The 22,966-nt window shown below is 37.5% G+C and overlaps 1 protein-coding gene and 1 long non-coding RNA gene across 2 annotated transcripts; one reads left to right on the forward strand and one right to left on the reverse strand.

Moving 5' to 3' along the window:
* Positions 1 to 2,111: 2,111 nt before the first annotated feature.
* LOC110043596 (uncharacterized) lies at positions 2,112 to 14,181 on the reverse strand. The gene is made up of 9 exons (XM_089293924.1): positions 13,980 to 14,181; positions 12,886 to 12,936; positions 8,274 to 8,859; positions 7,969 to 8,063; positions 7,462 to 7,621; positions 5,360 to 5,423; positions 4,814 to 5,067; positions 3,712 to 3,883; positions 2,112 to 3,091 (listed from the first exon to the last, which is right to left on the reverse strand). Exons 3-9 carry the CDS (start codon positions 8,850 to 8,852, stop codon positions 2,958 to 2,960), a joined length of 1,458 nt encoding a protein of 485 aa, XP_089150050.1. The 5' UTR covers positions 8,853 to 8,859; positions 12,886 to 12,936; positions 13,980 to 14,181; the 3' UTR covers positions 2,112 to 2,957.
* A 1,789-nt stretch (positions 14,182 to 15,970) lies between these two features.
* LOC149109698 (uncharacterized) lies at positions 15,971 to 21,481 on the forward strand. The gene is made up of 2 exons (XR_016208529.1): positions 15,971 to 16,670; positions 19,529 to 21,481. It is a non-coding gene; the product is annotated as an uncharacterized LOC149109698 (long non-coding RNA).
* The last annotated feature ends 1,485 nt before the right edge of the window (positions 21,482 to 22,966 follow it).

A 22,966-nucleotide genomic window follows, 5' to 3' on the forward strand; every position in this document is an offset into this window, starting at 1 on the left:
TCCGCCATCATTTGAAAGCATCGGGAATGACTCGAACGCACTATTTACTTTTAAAGCACTAGTAATATCGTGACTAGCCTGCAGAGCAAGCGAGAGTTTTTCGAGCGAGCGCTCACATCGTAAAACGTTTAGCCGCCATCTTGAATTTTTCATGCAGTGGAAGACTGGAGAGAGAAAGAAAGTTTTACCAAAGGGGTGAATGATAGGCAAGAGGAAAGATAGGGGAGGGGGATGGCGGTCTAACATGGCGGTCGCAAGGTTGTAACGCTAACTCGCTCCAATAAGACGCCTGCACTGCAGGCTATATCGTGACTTCATTTTAAAGCTTGTCTCATATTCCATCGGCCCTTTCTGGTTTATTTTTTATTTAATATCATCGACATGTCACTGAAACAGATTATGACGCCTTCCCTGGCCGCAAGACGAAGAACCCTAATGAGAGTATGTAAGGAATGCTAGGAAAATTTCCTATCATTTCTCTGCGGTACTGAAAGTAGAAGTTCCCTGCGTCCCGTCATGGCAGCTCTTGAAGTTGAATGAAACCTGGCAATAGTTGAAAGTGTTCAACAGACTTTGTTCTTGAGCTCTCATCATTGTCGGATTGAACGATGTGGAACTTTGGTTTAATCCAAACGCTGAAGAATTGGGCATCGAAATCGGTTGCAATGGCATTCCCGCTCTCGGCGGTTGAAGAAATTGAGCTGAAGACGCAAGCGGCTCTTGTTGGTCTGTCGGTTGTGGATTGAAGTTATTCCTCCCTGAAATGGTATACGAAAGCTGTCGCTGTTCGTCTTCATTTGCCTCGTCGTAGTCGTTTAATGACTGGATGTTCTTGTGTCCTGTGACCTTTACAATCCCCGACCGCTCGACGTTCGCTTTCTTCAATTTGCTCAGAACCGTTTTGCGTGCACTGTGGTTGGTGAACTTTTTGTCGCTGCTCTCAAGAATAGTATCTGCTACAATGCTCTTCATCATATCATTTATTTTGTTTTTTCCCACTGGTTGTACTTTAAACCACACGTTTTTATCTGGCCTCCTATTTGTCTTCAGGTTTTGAGGTCGGCGACTCACAAACTGCTTAAAACGAACTACTGGGCATCTTTCTCCACCAACGGCAAACATTCGTGGCTGAAAATCGCGGTGCTTTGTGTGCAAGCCTCCTTGTCGGGTTTTGGTCTGCCCTTCAGTGAACTGTACGAACTCCACGCCATTGTCGTCTTTGCAAAGGTGGAAGTCATCCACTTTCATGTCGTGATGTTCTTGCCATCCGCGGAGGCCAAAATGCTGGGTAAGTAACCACCACATTGTGTTTACTAATGCCTCTGGGGTTGTCAGTACTTCCGAACTTGCTCTCCTTCCATAGCACTTCATCTTCTTCTTTCGTCAAATTTCTTGCTTTGTTGGGGCGCTTACCTCGACCGGCCTGTCGTAGTAATTTCGCTTTTCCCTCCAATACCTGCGTCGACGAGTGGAATTCCCGGTCTTTTACGATTGACAATAGACACTGTTTATCTTTCAAATGTCTGTCGAGGGCCGCAATCCTGACTCTAAGGCTGTCTCGCTCATAATCTTGGCCGTTTTTGTTCTTCACTTCGGCGTAGAATTTCTCCAGTAATCTGTTCAGTTCAGCCGGTTCGTGTTCGTTGATTTCCAAAGCTATGCTCTTTCCTTCGCACCACGTCTTCCAAACGCTTAACCAAAACGACGTACTTTTGCTGGTTTTGATATTTTTTGTACCATTTCGTAGTTCTTCCATTGTATCGTCAGTGGCCAGAGTAAACCGTTCTTGATTTAATGCTGCCATTTTTTCTCACTCGAGAAAACTTTTTTCAGTTTCCGCAGAAAATTTTCGTCATCATTTTACGTGATATCATTGGCTTAGAAAATTTCCTATTGTCTTTCAGCCAATCATAATCCAGAATATCGATGTGTAATTTGCACTGGTGTTACACTTTTTGTACTAGTGTTACACTTTTTGTACTAGTGTTACACTTTTTGCACTGGTGTTGCACCTGAAGTGCACTGCTCTCAGCCAATCAGAATCGAGTAGTTTTTTCATGTATATTATTAGTTGTAGAATAACGTTATTTTTGGAGACACTTTGCTAGAGCTTTTACGTTTTGACAGCGGTTAACTTTTATTAACATCAATGTAAAACGATACAAATTTTATACAGCTATCAGATCACATGTCAGCTATCTAAGATGAGCATAATTTGTATCAACCAAACCTTAGTTTCTCTTAAAGCTTTTGACAACTGTCAAGTTTAGCTTATTATGGATTATGACCCTTCGATTACGCGTGATTTGCGTTCCTATTTAAAAAAAAAATTTCCAGCCATATTCAACTTTACTGAAATTTTTTCACATTCTAAGAGGTAACATCGATTTCTGCTGATTGGCTGAAAAGCTCAAGTTGAATGTAAACTATAGGATGATTAGTATTTTGTGCTGTTTCGGGAAATTTCAACCAAGTTAAGAGCGTCTGTTTGTTAATATTGAGAATACGGCGACAGGATCAAAAATTTGAGTTTTCTGTTCACTATTTCGTCAAAAAACCCTTTTAGTGGACTATTTTCAAGAATATGTGCGACATCTTAGAAAGTTACAAAGTTTGTAATTTATGCCTTAATACGTTCTGTCTACCTTATAACCTATCGCAATTTAATTTACGTACGGATTTGATAGACCATGACTCAAACCCAAAAAATTAATCTTTTAGACCAAAAAGGAAAGGAAATTCGAATTTTCGTTACTGTCGCCAGATTCCACATATTTACATGCAGATTCTTGTATAAAAGTGAAAATCTTGAGTCCCACCCGACGCATGCTCTCGAAACTGAGCTACAAATAAACCCGTGCAAGCTAACTTGATCAAAAGTCATCTTTTCAAGTAAGTCTTATGACATTTTAAAATTTTGATCAACGAAACCTACAGAACTCAAAAATCAAGCAAATCTACCAGTCGTTTGATTTTGATACTTTGAATTCTAGTTTGTCAAGCTGTTCTTGCGTTTGTCGAAGAAGCCGTCTTGCAACTTCGAGGTCGTTTCGGATTGTGCCTGGTGTCATTCCTTCGTTGACTGCTGCTCCTGACAATATATAAGATGAAAATAAAGTTCTTTAAAACCTTCGCCCAACACCTTATCTATGGAGGTAAACAGTGGAATGTGGTGGTGGTGGTAGTGGTGGTTTTGACATTCTTCACATGCGAGTGGGTTAGAACCCCAGGGATGCTCACAGCAACTTGTTCGTGAATATGTTGAAGTAACCGTCCTTTATCTACAGCGCAACCATGTTTCGCATCATTTTTGTTTAATTTTTTACTGTGTTGATTATTTCCTTTCCGTTCTCAAGCAGCCTACAGTTCTAGTTCATTTTACCGTTCTGCAATTATTTTGAGCAATTTTGGACTAAATAAAATTAGCTAATTGGTCATCAAAAAACTGCGGACGGTCTAAGAGAAAGCTTCACGATTCATCAGGAAAAAAGGTGTCGAAATATTTTATCTGGATCGAATAAACTTTGTTAACTAGCCCCATAAATGACAGTTATCCAGATTCTAAAGGCTGCTCAATTACGTCTCTCTGAGGGATGTTAACAACTATAAGATATAGTAGCGAAACATTTGAACATAGCTAGCTAAACTCGAAAGCTCATTAACAGGATGCGAGTCTTCTTTTTAATGTAACATTAAAAGGTTTATCCTAACCTGATACGATATTCTGTTTAATCCTTCCCTTCTTTCTAATAAGGATGTCCCAAAGGGTTCCAATCAGGAGCAATCCGGCTAAGATGCCAAATGATACGTACATGAATTCCTTAATGAAGGGGGATGACACATCAAACAGGTTGACGTTTCTTGGAGGCTTCTGCTCTGTTAGCTTAAGGCAAAGAAGAGCACCGCCATTTAAATCACCTATGCATATAAAAATTGCCTGTTCCTGGAGAGTTGTTAAGTTCCTCTTTGAACTGTCACTGAATATTGCAGTGATGTATTGCATTGTATGTAATAAGATTTATTATTTTTGCAGGTTCGTTTCTTTCTTAGTTAGCCACACACATAAACGGAACTTTTAATTTCATGGGTTACGTTTCTGCTTCGTCTCAAACGACTGTTACCGTACAAACGTTTTTTAACCGTCCGAAAGTAAGGGCTATCCGTAAGTAACGGCTACCTGAAAGTAGCGGCACCTTTTGTCTGCTAAATCCAAAAGTAACAGGGGCCGTTACTTTCGGAATTCTACGGTATGCTAGATAGTCTTGGACTAGAGCCTCTGGAAACGAGGTAGTTAGGCCGACTAGTGATGATCTACAAAATTATCCACGGACTTGTCAATACGAGTGTGCTTAATTATTTGCAATGATCCAAGAAAACTGTGCGATAAGTTGACAATCAGGTTTTTAAATTCCAGACGCCCTTCAGCTACATCGTTGTTAAATATTTCGTTTTCTCAAGATCTTTGAGGGACTGGAACTGTCTTCTAGCTGACGTAACTACATCCCCATCGCTGGCGATCTTCCAAAAGAAAGTGACTGCTTTTAGGAATTAAATTCATTCTTTGTTTTTCCTGTACTATGTTCCAGCAATTTTTTCTCCTCATCCTGTTTGTTATTCAATTATTTTAAATGTATACAGTTAGTGTGATACCTCACCAGCTTTACTGACTCAATAACGGTGAAGGTAAAGATCGTAGGTCTTCGCCTCGTTGGATTTTGTTTCGCTGTAAGGATCAGTCTACTGTTCTGTCATTTAGAATTAGAATTGTGCCATTTAAGCTCGCATTGAAACGTTTTATAGTAATGAAAAATACCTTATATGTAGCGGTAAAGGTTTGAACTGACTTCAAAATGTTTGAACGGAGAAGATTTAAGCACCGTGCCAGTTCCTCTCTATCCTTTGAAAACAGAGCTCCAGTGTCCCTTTGAAGTTCTAGCTTCTTGACTGTGAGAAGCGATTTCAGTTTGCCTCTTGACTGGTAATAGGAAGCTGTGAAGCGGTCCAGTAACATTCCATCTACTTCCTTTGATTTCACAGCTTGAATGACGTCGTCAATTCTGGAATACTCTAAGTATAGGAAGAAAAAAAATGACGTTTTCTTTAAAGGCCATTGAGAATAGGACCGAGAACGTCAATCTAAAATTTGTGATCGTAATGATAATTCTTAATTACTAGACATCTGATGTGTAATGGACGCCTAGTTTAGTGTAATGTTACATTTAGTTTTTCTTGTACAAAACCTTTGCCTTCTGGTAAAAAAAAACCTGAATCAGATAATACGCGATGACTGTAACAGTACCATTTCGCTCTGAACCACCCAAGTTTCAAATATTTGCCCTGTGCATCAGTTTTAACCAACCTGTTGGTTTAGCATCTTCCTCAAGAGCATGCTGGTATTCTGTACTATTGGCCAGCACTGCAACCTAACATAAATTATGAAAACATATCGGTTATTTGATGTATATAAATGCAAATTTTCAATGCTCTTTCAACGAGCGGTTCCGAATGGAGAGTGCGAAGTCAGCAAGCTTCACTTAATTATAAATAGGTGAACGACATAAAGATCGATATCGTGTTCATGAAAAATAGTGACTCGGATATAAGCGTTCTACAATGGTATATTTGCGCTATCCAAACGCGCTCTGTTGTCCCTCTGTTGAGAACGCAAAAATCAAAAATCAGCTGTTTATATAAATAACACCAAAACAATTCCTCCAGAAGGGAATGCTAATTTAATACGCAAATTTGTTTGAACTAGCGATGTCTCGATACTGAGAAAGTCCATTTTCAACTTTTCTACAGTGTTCCGTAGCGCGGTTTTGGTTTATATATATTCAGACCTTCATGCAACTCAAAGGACGATCGATATTATTGCTTCTAAGTGATTATCGCCCTCTTAACCATCGAATGGGTCTTCTTGATGTTTATTCCTTAGCATTTCGAACTCTTTAAAGGTTTTTTGGCTCTAGACCTTTACCATCTAGAAGAAAATCACGCCACACGACGCCATTTTTGTCTACGGTCAAAAAACAAAACTTTCCCCTACCCCCTAGAATATGAAAAGGACGAAAACACAATAGGTACCAAAAAACTCTGGTGATTGGGAAAGAGGTAATTTCTTATTATTTTCAAAGGACCACTTGCATCACCTACCCTGCAAGGGAATTTATATGCTTCCCCAGCTACCCCTACACGAAGTTAACGGAGTTAACAATGAAAATTTAAACAGATTTCTTTCACGGTCTTTTAGTATGTCGTTATATTGTGTCTAGCTGACGAAAATATTGACATCAGAGGGCCACGTTTTCGATCAGGGACTAGCATTTGGCTCACTTGAAGTTTCTTCTGAATATTCAAACCCCATAGTTTTGTTTTGGACGTCGAAAAGAACATTTCGATTTCTTCAACCTTTCGGGTCCGTATGGAACGTGAAAGGAGCATATTGGAAAGTGAAAAACATGCACGAATGAAGAGGAAGAAGAAGCAGCAGCAGTAGTAGCAGCAGCAGGTTTTGCAGCAATCTGCAAAAGAGCCGATATCTCGACCAATATTTCTATAATACGGACCACACGGTAGTTCAATAACACATGTATTATATTATATTGCACACCTTTTGAACAACAGGAAGTAAGGAAGTCCAAATGATCCAAGTGATACGAGGCCATTTCTAAACACTTTTGCCTACGCAGAAGACTAGAAAACTGAAATCGATATATACATCATTCTTTGTTGTTCAGCACGCTTGAATTGACAACGACGACGGCGACGCCGGGGACGACGCCTAGTAAAAATGAATTTATATTATAACATAACTAAAGCAAAGCGCGCGCTCTGATTGGTTAATTTAGCGTCTACTATTTGCCCATGGGTGTACGCTGCTGACGTGTGTGCCAATGTTTACATAGCAAATCTTTAGACAGACATTGTTTCCAAAGTAATGGCCGGCGTCCTTCTCCCAGAAATGCGAAACTGTCTTCACAGTTGTGTGAAGATGAAACTTTATCGAGTTACTGGTGTGCAGTCGGTTGTCATGAATGAATTTTCGCGCGCTTGTTTTCTCTTGTCATGTAAGACTACACGAACATTTTTTTGTGATGTAGCTCAATAAAAGGACTTCTGTTGTTCCAATGTCTCAATGTTATGTTATAAAACAAATGGTAAACGCCATAGCGTGCACCATTGAGTTATGGATGCACTTGGGAGGTTTGCTAAGCACTCAAGAAGCTAGAGTCTTACGACTCTTACGCTTCTTTCGTGCTTAGCAACCTCCCGCGTGCATCCATAACTCAATAGTACACGCTATGGCGTTTACCATTTGTTAATTTTACAAGCGAAGTTCGCAACTACTCGTTAAACCTCTTGTTTGGTGGCGTTCTTGTTGCCGACGTCATCGTGGTTTGCTTGAGTTCCCTAAATTAGGATATCACAGCAACAACAGCAACAAGAGATATTTGGACAAACCTTGACACCGACAAGATCAGTTGGTTCCAGTTGCAAGGAAGCAGCTGTAAGTGCAGAGGTGATGTTCGCCATGAAGATCGCCATGATAATGAGACCCAACAGGATCCAGATGATAGAGAAAATTCGAGCCACGACCGACTTTGGAGCTTTGTCGCCATACCTCATGTAGAAAGAAACTGCTATTAATTTATGATAGTTTTATACGAATTGGCTAGTGGAATAAGCATTGCCAGTAAAAGTGTCAGTGATAGGATTTTAAAAGTACAGGCAAGAAAAGTATAATGGACATATCGTCACCGAATGAATAATAAAAGTTGAAAGCAAATAATCTTATTTTACTTTTTTACACGTCGTTTATCCGAGAGTTGCCTCGAGAATTTGCACTAGTGAGTCCAACGTTCTTTTAGCTTAGTGATGTTTTCAAGTGCTCCGAATTACTGTCGTCAACCTAGTCTATAACATAGCTGCCAATGATGGACGCTTTGTTATCTGTCAATATGTTCTTACCCCACTGTGGTCATGGAAATAAAGGACCACCAGAATCCATCACAAGATCCTTTGATGAATGAACGTGGGAACTCTTCACTGTTCCAGTAGGTGTCCTGTCAGTTCATAAGAAAAACAAAAACAAAAACGATCGAGTGGCAAGGCGATTTGCTATGATTACGTCTGATTTTATACTAGTTATACTTATGTAAGAGCTCGTCTAATGTTGAGAGAATTTTTAAATATCACTTTCAGTGTAAATCTTTAGATGAACTTGCATTCTTACGATTACCTATACTAATCTAGTTACACAAAGTTAAACATACCAGCGCCCACATAATGATTCCAGCAATAGCCGTGAGTATCAGAGTCACCGCAAACAATGACCAAGACTTCAGCACTGCGTCCAAGACAAGACTGAGCTTGTAGGCTTCATCTTCACTAGTGATGAACTCGCTCCCAGGATAATCAGTGATTTTGAAAAAGGAAAATTCGTTGTAGCGTCGGTTTGTGGACTCGAATATAGGAGCAGCGACGTGGACTTTGTTTTGCCTCAGAAGCTCAATCATGTGAAATTCACTATCAGCTCGAAATGTTTCTAAAAGGTATTTTGTTGGTTCATGTGCATGACGAACACCGCATTTAACTGTTATGAACGGCAAGAGTACGTCTCTGAGCATACCATGGACTTCGTCGTCTAGCGATTCATTGGTGGGTGATGTTGTGTAAGGAGGCTTCTCAATCCAGGCTATTATCAGATCTTTCTCTGGCAAGCGTAGATTGTCCTCGTCGACTCCGTCTTCATTGCCAGGGATGGACTCGTTTCCAATCGTTGAAGTTGCTCGCAGGTGAATAACACAAAGACAAATGACAATCGTTGAAAGACCTTTTATCCAAGAGCTCATTGTCGCCCTATATATGGGAGAAGAATAAGGGAAAAAGGTGTTAACTGATGACATCTCACGGCTGGAGATTTGACATACTACCACGGCTGTCCATACATGTAATAAGAGACATGAAATGCATGAAGACATGTAGTATGTCTTAAGTATCAACTTCTCAAGAAAATGCACAACTAACAGGTGTATAATTTCTATTTACAAGGCTGACAAAGTTAAAAGTGAAAAACACACCGAACGTTTTCGACACTAGGTCATCGTCAGGGTAAGTGAGGACTTACCCTGAGACTTACTCTTATTTACCCTGAAGATGACCTACTGCCGAAAACGTTCGGTGTGTTTTTTACTTTTAACTTTTTTAGCCTCAGTTGTAAATAGAAAATATTGTAAAATCAAAGCGAATATTATGGACATAACAGGTATATGCTGTTATCAAATTTAAATTCTGAAACAGTTCCTCTAGATGATAGCGTCCAGATCATCTCTCTCATGGCCCATTGTCCGTCCAAGGGGTTGTGATAAATAAAGAACCATATTATTTATTACTAACTAGATCTCAGCATCAATCTTCATAAATGGCAGACCACCTTACTTCTCTTACCAGAAAATGCTGATTGGACAACATAGCAGTTTAGCTTTAATAACCAACATCTCAACGTATGGGACAGCATTATTAATATGTACAATGCCGGCATTATTTACTCTATAATGCTTACAAAATTCCCACAAATTGTTTCCACGTTAAGACGACAGTATGACGTGGACTTTGATCACTTTCGAAATATCTCGGATGAGTTTTTTTCGCACTAAACTCGAGATTAAATTATCTAATTGTTTTAGTTGAATTCTGACAGAATTTCCTTTAAATAACGATTTCCAACCATTTCTCAACACGGTATTAGATTTCATGCTTTAGCGGAATAAAGCGGATTGAATCGTAATTTGAAACTTGCAATTGTGCACCCGCCCTCGTCGGCTAATTGAAAGCTTTGGGGTTTTAAAGTCGCATAACGGCCAGTTTCCTTTCTTTAGGATTCCAGAGAATTAAGTTATCTAGCAATATTTGTAAATCATTTAATTTCCAAGGGGCATCTGTCAGACCGATAGTTCCGAGACCTAAATACTCTACTGATTGTCTTTCTTGTTCACCACTAAATTTTCTTCCGCGTGCCAGTGCAAAAAACATTGAATTTTTTCATTTTTTTCAATATAAGGCGTGAAAGCCAAACGTAAAATTTAAAAACAAAGACAGACAAAACAAGTTCGCATTGCTTCGCGGAAAAATCATAGGCAAATGTATGATAAATTTTGAAACTCGACTTTGCTGTTCATAAACTGTGCAAAATTCAATTTTTAAGAAAATTATTTAATTTAGTATACCAGCGGATTCAGCTACAAACACGGCAATTTCTGATGCATGTTGCATGCCCATGGGTCGATACAGAAATTCTAAAACAAGCCTTATTTTGTTAACCTGTTACTCTGATTAGTGAGGATATTTAAACCCAAAAGTACTGAATGGGTAAAAATGCCTCCTTATTGTTAAGAAATGGCCGAAACAAATTATTGTCTGAATTAGTTAATATGCAAAAGAAAACACTATTTCGTTAAGCAGAGTGAGTGAGTGAGAACTTTATTAAAGTGTCAAAAACCTTATAGCCTGGAAATAATACACCATACTAATTAGGGGACACTGCTAAAAAACTATACTAATACTAATATTAATACAATAAAAAAAATAAATGACTTTATGATGAGGGCGGGTGCAGAAATTATACGATAGTGTTACAATTCCTTTGAGGAAACGTATTACCATATTAATTGCTTTAGGTTATTTACATTCACATCATATAAGAGAATCTTTGTTTACAATATTTGACTCATTACCATGAGCGATACAGTTTCTGATGGAGCTACAAAGAGATTAACACTGAATATTGAAAGGTCACAGCACGATTAACTGTCCCAAGGAATTTGAGCGCGATGTATTGAATACTTTTTGTGCGACGCGGGTTTAAAAGCTCAAAATTTTACAAAGAATGTATGAGCTCATTAGCGCTTTTGCCACACAGAAATTTTGATGTTTTTGAAAGCCAATTTCTCTTCGAATATTACACCCAAAGAGCCAAAAATTTCACCACTTACTAAGTTTCACATGCTCTTTAAGTTTTTCTAGTAAAATCGTGTCTAGCATGATGCCTTCTATGCGCAAAGTCGTATGTTAATGAGGAAAAATGTAAACAATGACGTCAGCAAACATTCGCCTGTATGACTCACTAGTTGTTTAAAGATGCACATAACCACTAAAATGGAGAGGCGGCTTTGTCAGATGTCTGTTTTAATCATGGCAAAATTCATTAATCCAGTAGCCATGCATGGTATCCATGCAGCTCTCGTTGATGTTTGTTTTGAGAGCTACTTCAATTTTGCGCCTTGAATTAGTTGTGTGAAGGCCAAATATGGCAAGATAAAGATAGCCCAAAAGCTGACCAAACACCTGCCAATTACACTGGTGAAACTCTTAGCTCGTTATATTGGCATGAATACTGAATATTATCGAGCTAAAACTAGTGTTACCAGGTCTGACATTTTTTTTATTTCCAAACTACTCAAAAAGTGAATAATAAGTGAGTTTTTGATAGGGAAACATATTCATACGGAGGATTTGTGATATTTCACAAATCCTTCAACGACATCAAATGTATAATAGGGGACTTTAAACTTGAGTACGAGATCGAGTCCGAGAACGACTTTTCAATTCTAGTTTTCAGGCTTCACATTATCACAACACGTACCCATTCCACCCATCTACTGCCCTCTCTACCTAAAACCAACATGAACAGCGAGGGGTCTGGAAACGTCACTGGTTTGAAATTCAAAAATCGTACTCGTACTCAGTCTCGTACTCGTAGTCCAATCTAAAGGTCTCTAATATTTAAATATGCACTTCTTTTTGCCGGTGATTGTTGCTTTTTATAAAACAGGACACAAATAAATGAAACATGAAACACTTTCCTTCCAAAGAAAATATGCTGTTATACGCTTGACTTGAAATTTACGTACCAGACCTTACACAGAGAATGGAGTATTTGTTTTCCAATTTACCGAACGCAAGTTCAGTGGCGCTCGCTCACTCATAAAATATGCTAGTCTGGTTACAACACGCGTGCATCTTGGCTGGCATTGAGTTAGATTTCTAAATTAAAATTATGGATACTTGTAAAGCTCAAATCACTTACTTTTGGAACTTACTTCAAACGTTTAGTGCCCTCTGGATCGTTATGCGATTCAACACGTAAGAACGGAAATCGAAATTCTTTTGTTTTGGAATGAACCTCGATCATTAATTCACCTTAAGTGCGCAACAGTGGAATGCGATTACCAGTGTGAAAGTCACAAAGTCAAGTTTTGTTTATCACGCGATAAGCCGCCTGCGAGCTAAACTAGCTCCTATTGGGATACCATTTAATGTAATAGATTAATATTTTACAAGAGAGCTTGTTTTATTTCAGCTCTGCGATCCAACAATGGACCAAACATTCAGGTCTAAATAATGACAAGAATGACACTTTTAATGTACTAATGACATCGCGGAGAGTGGGAAACCACATCAATTGGAGAAACTTAATATAAATGCAGAATATCTGAGTAACACCTGTTTACAACGCCAGATGACTGACTCTGGCTCTATTATTAACTATGATTTCGCGCTATGGTCAAACAAAAGCTAGATAGACATAGCTTGTTGGTTACGGCACAGGAATGCTAAACCAGTATTTTAAGTTTCTTTTTCGCAAATAAATGCTCAGATTCGTTAAATCGTCGGATAGTAATAAGTAGTAAATTAAGAGAAGCACACACTTTTATGCAGTCAAAGTTGACCTACTAATAAATGTGAGCTGACGACACCGAGGTACGTAAATTGTCTATCTTACAGAGAGCTTGAATATGGTACTCTCTTGTATCAAACGAATTTAAAGCATGAAGTCAGTTATAGAATAAGTCGAATAAGAAAATCGGGAACTTGAAATATCCATACCTTGTTGGAGTTGACGGCAGTCACTGGTTCGTACTTGTGTTTTATTGACACCTAAAATTGAAATGTGAGTATGAGTTGTGGTAAAACCAATTTGGCGGCGTCATAACAATTCTTGAAAGACACACCAACATATTATACTTCTGCATTTTAGTCAGTATTCATTATCGGCAAAAGAAGCCCATTTATTTCCGATGAAAAGCAGCTGATATATAAATATATTTATGTTTACTAAGACTTCATGTTAAGAGCGTAAGAAAGTAACACGCTCTAGATATCAAGGAGGCCCACCTGTCGTTAGTATTGTGTTTCTAAAACATTTTAAGCAAAACACGACAGAAATTCGCAGCTTTTTTTTTTCTTTTCGGCGGATCACGCACAAAAAGCACGCATAAATGAAATTATCTAAGATATTAGTCAGGCTTGCGGGCTTGTTTTGTGCTTAATGTTATATTAAACAGTTTCACTGCCTTGCTTTCTGTCCTTCTTCTTTACCGCTTTTATATATTCCCGATTACTAACTAAGCTTTTATCGATTGCAGTCATCTCGGATGCCAGTCGATGAATATTGCTAATTATCAGCACGAGTGAGTATAAATATATTGCTTTTTCGGCAGAGTTTAGTATTAACGATTCTTTATGCATTACGTCCAGTAAGTAGGAATTACTGGTATTCTATGATTATGAGACAATAACAAAACATAGTGACGTTGATAGCAAATCGAATTTCCTTAGAGGGAAAACGTATTAGGCACTACTCTTATTATCTATTAATCAATAGAAGTTTGTAATTCACCGCCTAAAATCTTGCAGAGAGGTCCTCGTAAATCCGCAAGCGCCCAAAAACCTCTATTCCATCGCTTGTTTCGAGAAATTTAGCGCAGATCAAGCACTGAATCGAGTTCGTCTGAGATTAGACGGATTTCTTCTGCGTAGAAGTTAGAAACATAGCCAAGAAATCGTCACTTTGCCAAAATCTGATCATGTAAATACCCGGTTACCTCCTACAGTTTCGATGATTGGATATACAGCAATAAGGCATTTAGGTGTTCCTACAGTTGTGCGGGCATTTCCCTCATGTGTAAATTTCTTCTCACCTGCAAGTCAACTTAGCATATCTCAGGAGCTACCACCAGACGAACTCAGTGCAGCAAATAGGGAAACAGTGTCCAAAAGCAATTTAGATGAAGAGCCTTTTGTACAGTGGTGGACAATTTCTATACTGAAGCCCCTTTTTACGTTTTCTAAGCTTAATAATATTCCCGTAATATTCGATCGTGGCTTGGTTTGCTCGCACTGGAAAAGTTGAAAATTTACATGGACATGTCAATTTTAATTTACAGCATGTAAATATTGATTTACATTCTTTGTAAATTACAATTTACATGTTAGGGTTTTGTAAAATAAATTTACAGGAAATTTACAGCTTTTAGTACAGCATGTAAATGTTCTGTAAATAGTGATTTACATTGTTTTTGTCGACAATGATCATTTGAAGAACATGTAAAAACCTGTAAAATATTTTACGCACTTTTACAGTATCTGCCTTTGTAAAAAACATGTAAATTGCTTTGCTAAACCATGTAAGAAACGTGTAAATAATTCAAGCGAATGCTGTAAAAAGTCTGGAAATGTTATGTTTGTAACCCTGTAAAAACCATGTAAATGAAAAAAGGGGGCCTGTAAGAAACATGTAAAAACCATGTCAATGAAAAAAGGGGGCCTGTAAGAAACATGTAAAAACCATGTCAATGAAAAAAGGGGGCCTGTAAGAAACATTTAAAAACCAGGTAAATGAAAAAAAGGGGGCCTGTAAGAAACATGTAAAAACCATGTCAATGAAAAAAGGGGGCCTGTAAGAAACATGTAAAAACCATGTAAATGAAAAAAAGGGGGCCTGTAAGAAACATGTAAAAACAATGTAAATGAAAGAAAGGGAGCCTGTAAGAAACATGTAAAAACCATGTAAATGAAAAAAAGGGGGCCTGTAAGAAACATGTAAAAACAATGTAAATGAAAGAAAGGGAGCCTGTAAGAAACATGTAAAAACCATGTCAATGGAAAACCTAGAAGTTGCTGTAAATAGCCTGTTACAAACATGTAAATTAAAAAGGGGGACCTTGCAAAGGCTGTGAAAACAATTTAAATGAGATAATGGGGGCTTTTCGAAAAACTGTTAAGACCACGTTAATGTAAAATGGAGACTCTTAGAAAAAAAGATCTAAATTTAAGAGAAGACCTGCCTAAACCCTGCAAAAACCATGTAACGGAAAAGTGGGCTTATTTAATATAACTGGTGTAACGGTTCAACCAACGAAGACTGTTGAAATGATGTAAATTCCAAGTTACCGACAGGTTCGCTATCCTCTTGTAAACGGTTGGTTGGATTTTGCAAGGAAATAAATGAAAAGTTACCCCGGCCAGGTTAAACTTGGGGGGACGGGGGAGAGAGAGAGGAAGGGTTGTCTCGGGTAACCGAGAACATATAAATGGGACCTTTTAAAGGCCTGTAAAGTTAAAATGTAACACCGCCCTAAAGCTCCGTAAACCTTCGTGAAGCCTCCATTAAGGTGCCTTTTACGTTGAAGCATTTGAACTTCTCTAAAATCCAAGTGTGTGCTATAGTGTGCTTTAAATTGAATTTGGGTTAGAAGGTATGCACCAAACTAAATCGCTGCATTGATCGACACCGCACTAAGCTGTCTTCTTGTGAACTTTCCGCGCATCCACAACGACAAAATAAAACTAGAATTGTTACTGCACATGCAGGCGTCCCAAGCTTACGTCTCTAGAAAAGAGAAAAATTAATTCTCGGACACGTACGTATTTATTCATGAAGGACCATGAAAGCGTCACGTGTTGTATGAGTTCAAGACGGAAAGAGCCCCGGTGACCGAGTTTGAACTGACGCGAGTTAGGTTAGGCAGGGAACCATAAGGGACACGGCCGGCCCAACGACCGTTTTCTCTCGAATGCTTTGAAACGCTGTTTTAGGCTATCTCGCGTACTTTCAAAGCTCTGTAGGTTAATTTTAGGTTGCGCAAAAAAAAAGAATATCTGTTCGGTTATTCTAGAGGAGCGTGTGTATCTCGTACTTATTAGGGCTTTTTTGAAAGTGAAGAATGATCAATTAATTGACCTCGCTCCCAATGTGTGGCTTCATAGCTCAGTTGGTAGAGCATCGCACCGGTATCGCGGAGGTCACGGGTTCGAATCCCGTTGAAGCCCTGATTTTTTTCAGGCTTCTTCTTTCCAGTTGCTTAAATTGGAAAATTAACTGCGATGATCATTCTTCACTTTCATCTATAACCGCAGTTCATATATGAAATATTTCATATAAACGTTACATTATTAGGGCTTTTTTGTCCATTTCCCGAAAACGTTAGGACTTATCGCCTTTCCGAAAATGATAGCTGACTTTTTTTCGGTACCCAGAATGACATTTTGTTTTTTTGTTTGTTTGTTTGTTTGTTTGTTTTTTGGTGATTTCTACCGTTTTGTGCTTTCATTGCCATCACTGTTATCCCAGTCCCTTTATAAGAGCATACCAGCCTTGTGAGTACCCGATCACCAACAAACAGGAATCAGCGGTCTTCATGTTAGGTACCAGGTCCTCTCGGTTCTCCCGCCATGTTTGGCAGTTCGTTGGAACTTGCATCGAACTCGAGCTCTATTTTAGCGGGCCAAAATCCACCCTACCTTCGCTTCGTCATCGTGCACGGTTTCAAGGCAAAATTTTCCGTTACCCAGAAGCTGAAGATAGCAATTACAGGTGACAACAACAACAGGTAAGCAAGTTTTGCATAAATTGAACGAGTAGAGTAAAGTAACGTCAAGATACGTATACAATTCATTTTGCCTTTGGTTGTGAATGTGTCATTATCAAGGAGAAGTTACTTTGCTTGTGGAATCGACTTTGTTGAGGTTTACCTGCTGTGCATAAAGGGCTTTATTATCTGTTATTATCTGTTCTCGATAACCGAGTAAGAGCATGCGACATTTGTTATTGGCTTATATGCACCTTATGATTCCTTCTGATGCATGCTCTTGTAAGGTTATGTTGCCCTCTGATGTGAATGCTAGTAAGCTAAAATGTAATGTGCCATCTTCAGCAGACAAATTTCTCTTATGCTATTGTAAGTATTCTGAAGTTACTCAGGTGTCTACAGTTGTACCTACATGCAAGTTACAATATGCTACACAACTGTACATAGACATTGCACCCACTGGTGCTGATAGTAAGTTAAATGTTGTGAAATTTTCTTTCACCAAAAAAAACACTACGATACTTTATAAAGAAGTATACATGTACCTCAAACTGTCATGAAAACTACACAGGACTTGAAAAAAAAAGGAAGAGTAACTTGCCCAGGCAGGAAAATCTACTTGTCTTGGACGACACAGTATAGTCAATCGATTATTTCATAACAATCAATAGGAATTAGTCAATGATATCAGAAATCAATAAAAGGATTCGTCATGAGTAATCAATTGTGATCAAATTTTCAATAAACATTATCAATTTTGCTGATACTAGCGTATCTTCTAAGCAACATTTGATAAGAAAGAAATGAACAAAAGATACAAAGTGAAATATGAAATCATGAATACAATTGCATAAAAACATAACATTGTATCTTGTAAACAGAATATTTTGCTGGCATACATGTATCAGGGACTATGTTTTGGGGATCTTTGGTAGTGCCTTTGAAATCTACATAAAAAAGTTACAATCAAACATTGTGTTGAGGGACACAATTTTTCTACAGTTTATGTGAACTAAGAAAGAGAGGCCAACTTTCAATTGACTCTCTAATGACTGATAAATTTGGTAAAATCAAATTGATAACTTGAAACTTCTCTAGCATGTGAGTATGAATTTCTTTCAATTGATTGATAGCACTGATAACACTTACATTAATTTCAATTTATTGATTTATATCAATTTATGGATCAATTTCAATCGATTGCCTTACCCTGGGATGACCAGACAGCATTTTAGAGACCTGTTACAGCTGTACATTTTACTTGTACGAAATTGGGCTCTTACCAAATACATGCAGGTTTCATGTGTCATGCATCTGTTCATTCATCTGTAGCAGGGCAGGAAAAAAAATTGTAAGTCACTTGCCCAGTGGGCCAGTCAATTTCAGTTTTCACTTGCCCCCATTTAAATATTAGTTGCCAGTGTGGTGGCCAGTAAGGAAATCAGAGGACAAATGCGAATGAGGTACGCTCGGATTCCTAACTAATTCTTGCTTTCAACCTAATAATTAACGAATCTTTAGGTCTTAAGTTTTTAAATTGAGTGACTGGAAATTATCGTTTATCAAGCTGGCATTTTTAGTCAGACTCACAAGACTACTGAGGCTACATTGTAATTTCACTTGCCCACCGGGCCACTGAACTTCTATTTTTGTTTACCCAAGAGCAAAATTTACTTGGCTGAGGAAATCAGACCTGGTTTTTTCCTGCCCTGAGTAGATCACAGATAACACCAAAATGTGGTAAAAACAAAAAATATTCACATAAGGCATTACCAGAGTGTGTCACAGAATCTGTGAATTTTTCAGGCGTGTGTCACTGATGTTCTTACCACATTTTGATGTCTTCTGTGATCTATTACTGAACAGATGCGTGACAACGTAGAATCTATCTGCTTTGTAATGCATAACAAAGAAACAAAAACAAACATTTATGACATCAGCTGTACCTTTGCCCACCAATAGAGCATAAGTGCGTGTAAGAAACAATCAAATTGTGCCTGCAAATAACTTGACTTATTATTTAAACATTGTTTGATAGGAGTTTGATTTATTGTGCATGAATATTACAATGTAGAAGATAGTGAACATTGAATATTTACTGCCACACATTTTGAGTTTAGTTCTTCTACACCCTCTGATATTCAGTGCCTTCCAATCAGAGATGCAAAGTTTTTGTCACACAATAGCTACAGATGTAGATGTAAGATCTGTTTGATTGATGAATATTCAGGGCTCAAAATAATGGCCGGTCAATGGGCAATGTCTGGCCAGAATGGTGACTTGACTGGCCAAAAACTTCACTCGCTGGTCATGTTGACCAGTCATGTCATGTTGAGACGGTCACGTTGTTCATTCTTGAATAAACAATCGAATCTCCAACTGTAAATCTGAGAGTTTTTAATCTTTTTTATTATGACCTCTAATGAAAACATACACCAATGCATACATGTATCTGTTCGAACAGCTAAAGACCATTCGCTTGCTGTTTGTCATGCGTTCAAGATCGATAGGAATGCCATTCAAGTGACGGGTTAAATCCATTCGGAAAAATATTAAGCCAATTTTTAAACGGTCTAGCAGTGACTGGAACAAACAGACTATATTTGTGGGTTTAATTTGGCTCACATTACATGTACTTGATTTTTGCATAAATATCCTGACCAGTCAGAAACGAGACGTGACCAAGCTAAAATTACTTTGGCCAGTCAACATGACCGGCTACAGTCCGATTTCAAAGGTCACAGTATAAATTGGAATAATAAGAAACAAAATAATAACTCCAATGTAAAATTCACTGATTGATATCATACACAGAATTTGCTGATTCATACTCAGACATAACTTATCTTATTTAACGAAATGTTTTATGTTACTTGTAGGATGAAGTAAAATTGAGAGCGGTCAATACATGCATACTCCTTGGCATTGATGCTTGATCAGGAAAAAATCAGCCACTGAGAAGTCTACAGTACTTATGACTCTATAAGGGGTCCAAGGCCCATTTCTTGAAGGCCCTGGAAACTTTTCGGGCCCAGAAAGCCATCTTTAATTGAGCTGTGTCTAAAAACTAAGAGTTGTATATGCCTGAAACTTCTTGTGTGAAGGAAACCTCTCTTCATATTGAGAATAAGCGATTAAAACAGCTCTGTAAGCATAAGATTTCAGATTTTGGTAAGGCTTTCTGGGTGCGAAAACTTTTTGGGACCTTCGAGAAATGGGCCCCTGGTGCATTACAGTCTAACATGGTGACCTTCAACACTTTGATATGCTCTGGCAGCTTTCTGGCATAAATTGAACCACTTTAAACATTATTTTTTAATGCTTTGAAGTATCACTTACACTGTACCTGTGCTAGTGAATTAGCATCAAATTTAAATATCTTAGATTGCTAGGTTGATACTTATTGTTCAATACAACAGCTATAAGATTTCATCATAAAAAGCAAAGGCTATGTTTACAAACACATAGTACCAGAACAATAATTTATTAACTTATGATGTGTTATGGGAACTATGGTGCTAGATACGCCTTTCAATTTCAACAGGCCCCTATGAATTTTTTTTACAGTACAGTTTTTTTTATCACAAAAAGAAAAAGTAAAATTTTGAATATTATTTACAGTGAATGTTTTGTCAGGGGTCCAAAATGTTTGTACTGTTTGGATTCCGTACAGTTTTGGAAAAAGAAGGAAACTGTGACTTTGTAAACATAGCCTAAAAGATGTCAGAAGCCTTGTTTTATGTTATGCAATGTAGTATTCCTTTGGCATGAATGTTTTTATGATGAATTTAAAATGTCAATCTCTATCTTGTGGTAAAGGTTTTTTCTCCCTAGTTTCTGTTATTTCAAAAGAACAATTCACTCTATGAAAAAAGTTGATCAATACTTCACACTTATGTTGCAGTAATTTTCATAATAAGGTAAAGGTAAAGTCTGCATACGAGTCATGTGGCCCAACAGGCTGGAGCTTATCCCGCTACCTGTAGCAGGAAGTGACTAGGACTATTTCTACTCCCCCTTGATGAGATGCCAGCCATTGCAGGGTTACCCCACCATTAAATTCACTGCTACCCACTTATACACCTGGGTGGAGAGGCACTGAGAGTAAAGTGTGTTGCCCAACAACACAACAGAATGTACCCACCTAGAGCTTGAACCCAGATCGCTCGATTAGGAGTTGAGCGCACTACATGTAACTACAAGGCCATCGTGCCTCCCCCATTTTTCATTATTAAGGCTAATTTAATCCTACATTAATTACTTAGTAAGAAAAAACAGTTTATTCATTCATTTTATGACAAAGGTATTATCATTATGTTACATTTGACTTTGTGGATTTAGTATATATTTAAGACAGGTATCCATTCGCAAACAATTTTAATTTAGTAATACACCTAAATTGCAAAATTTTTACTAGTTGTAGCTGACAACAGTATACATGTAGTTCTTAATCATTTTATTATTTAGGAATTAAATAGAGCTGAATATGACATGGTTTCGCACAATCTTGAAAAGGTCTTGAATTTTAGTAGTCTTCTTGAAAAGTGCTTGAATTTGGTTAAAGGAGTCAGTCATGGTATTTTAAAATATTTTGGCCATGCACAAAATTACATTTAAGTTGTCTTGTTATGGCTAGATAGAAAAGAAAACATGTTTTATTTGTTGCAATGTATGCATTGTACACCTTATTCATGGCATATAAAAACTATTTGAATTTTACTGAGTTTGTTCTGATTGCAATAAATTTCTGATTCTGTATAAATTTGCATATTTTCTACTATTATAATTAAGGTCAACAGATTTGATTACAATAAAACAGTACATTCCATGCATTTTTCTTCAACTTATTATTTACAAGTCATTTATCGTACAGGGTTTCTGCCTCCTTTTTCGATTTCCATGTTATTTACAGGCTCCCTTTTTCCATTTCCAGGTTATTTACAGGCTCCCTTTTTCAATTTCCAGGTTATTTGCAGGCTCCCTTTTTCAATTTACAGGTTATTTACAGGCTGCCTTTTTCAATTTCCATGTTATTTACAGGCTCCCCTTTTCCATTTACATGCTATTTACAGGTTCCCTTTTTCGATTTCCATGTTATTTACAGGCTCCCCTTTTCCATTTACATGTTATTTACAGGCTCCCTTTTTCGATTTACATGTTATTTACAGGCTCCCTTCTTCGATTTCCATGTTATTTACAGGCTCCCTTTTTTGATTTCCATGTTATTTACAGGCTCCCCATTTCCATTTACATGTTATTTACAGGCTCCCTTTTTTGATTTACGTGTTATTTACAGGCTCCCTTTTTCGATTTACATGTTATTTACAGGCTCCCTTCTTCGATTTACATGTTATTTACAGGCTCCCTTTTTCGATTTACATGTTATTTACAGGCTCCCTTTTTTGATTTACGTGTTATTTACAGGATCCCTTTTTCGATTTACATGTTCTTTATGGGCTCCTTTTTTGATTTCCATGTTATTTACAGACTCCCTTTTTCGATTTACACGTTATTTACAGGCTCCCTTTTTCGATTTACGTGTTATTTACAGGCTCCCTTCTTCGATTTACATGTTGTTTACAGGCTCCTGTTTTCATTTTCCATGTTATTTACAGCCTCCCTTTTTTTATTTACACGTTGTTTACAGCCTCCCCTTTTTTATTTACATGTTATTTACAGTATTATGGCACCCTCCCTGTATTAAATTTACATGTTATTTACGGGTTTCCAGGTTGAATCACAAGAAATTTACAAGCTATTTACAGTATTTGCAGGAACAGTTTACATGTTATTTACATGATCTTAGCCCTTTGCTTTGAAACATTTACAGTGTTTTCTTCATCATTTACATGTTTCACTTAAAATATTTACATGTTATTTACATGAAACCTCCAAAACATGTAAAAGGGGAAAAATCATGTAAATTATTCTTTACAGTCTTTTTTTGATTATTTACATGTTAATTACATGTTATTTACATACTCTGTAAATTTTCAACTTTTCCAGTGTCGAAAAGGAATAAAGAGAATGGTACATTTTTGTTTGATATAAGTGGATATGAAATGTTCCTCCTTAAGTATCATTATAATAAACTGTATTTAGTGGTGTACGTATATGGCTGTTAAATGTGAGTGCATAAAGAATTTGTGAAAAACAAAATTGCTTACACAGAATATTTCAAGAACTAATTTTCATACAAAGGTAACCTTGAACTATCCATGGTGTGCAAGGGAATTCAGAGCGTTGGAAAAGCCTTAGCAAGACGAGGTACTTATAAACAGATTTCAGATGCTGCATTTTGTCCAGGTGAATTTTAA

Source organism: Orbicella faveolata, unplaced genomic scaffold, assembly GCF_042242905.1.
Source record: "Orbicella faveolata isolate gen_17 unplaced genomic scaffold, um_ofav_v1 contig_25, whole genome shotgun sequence".
Lineage (NCBI taxonomy): Eukaryota > Metazoa > Cnidaria > Anthozoa > Scleractinia > Merulinidae > Orbicella > Orbicella faveolata.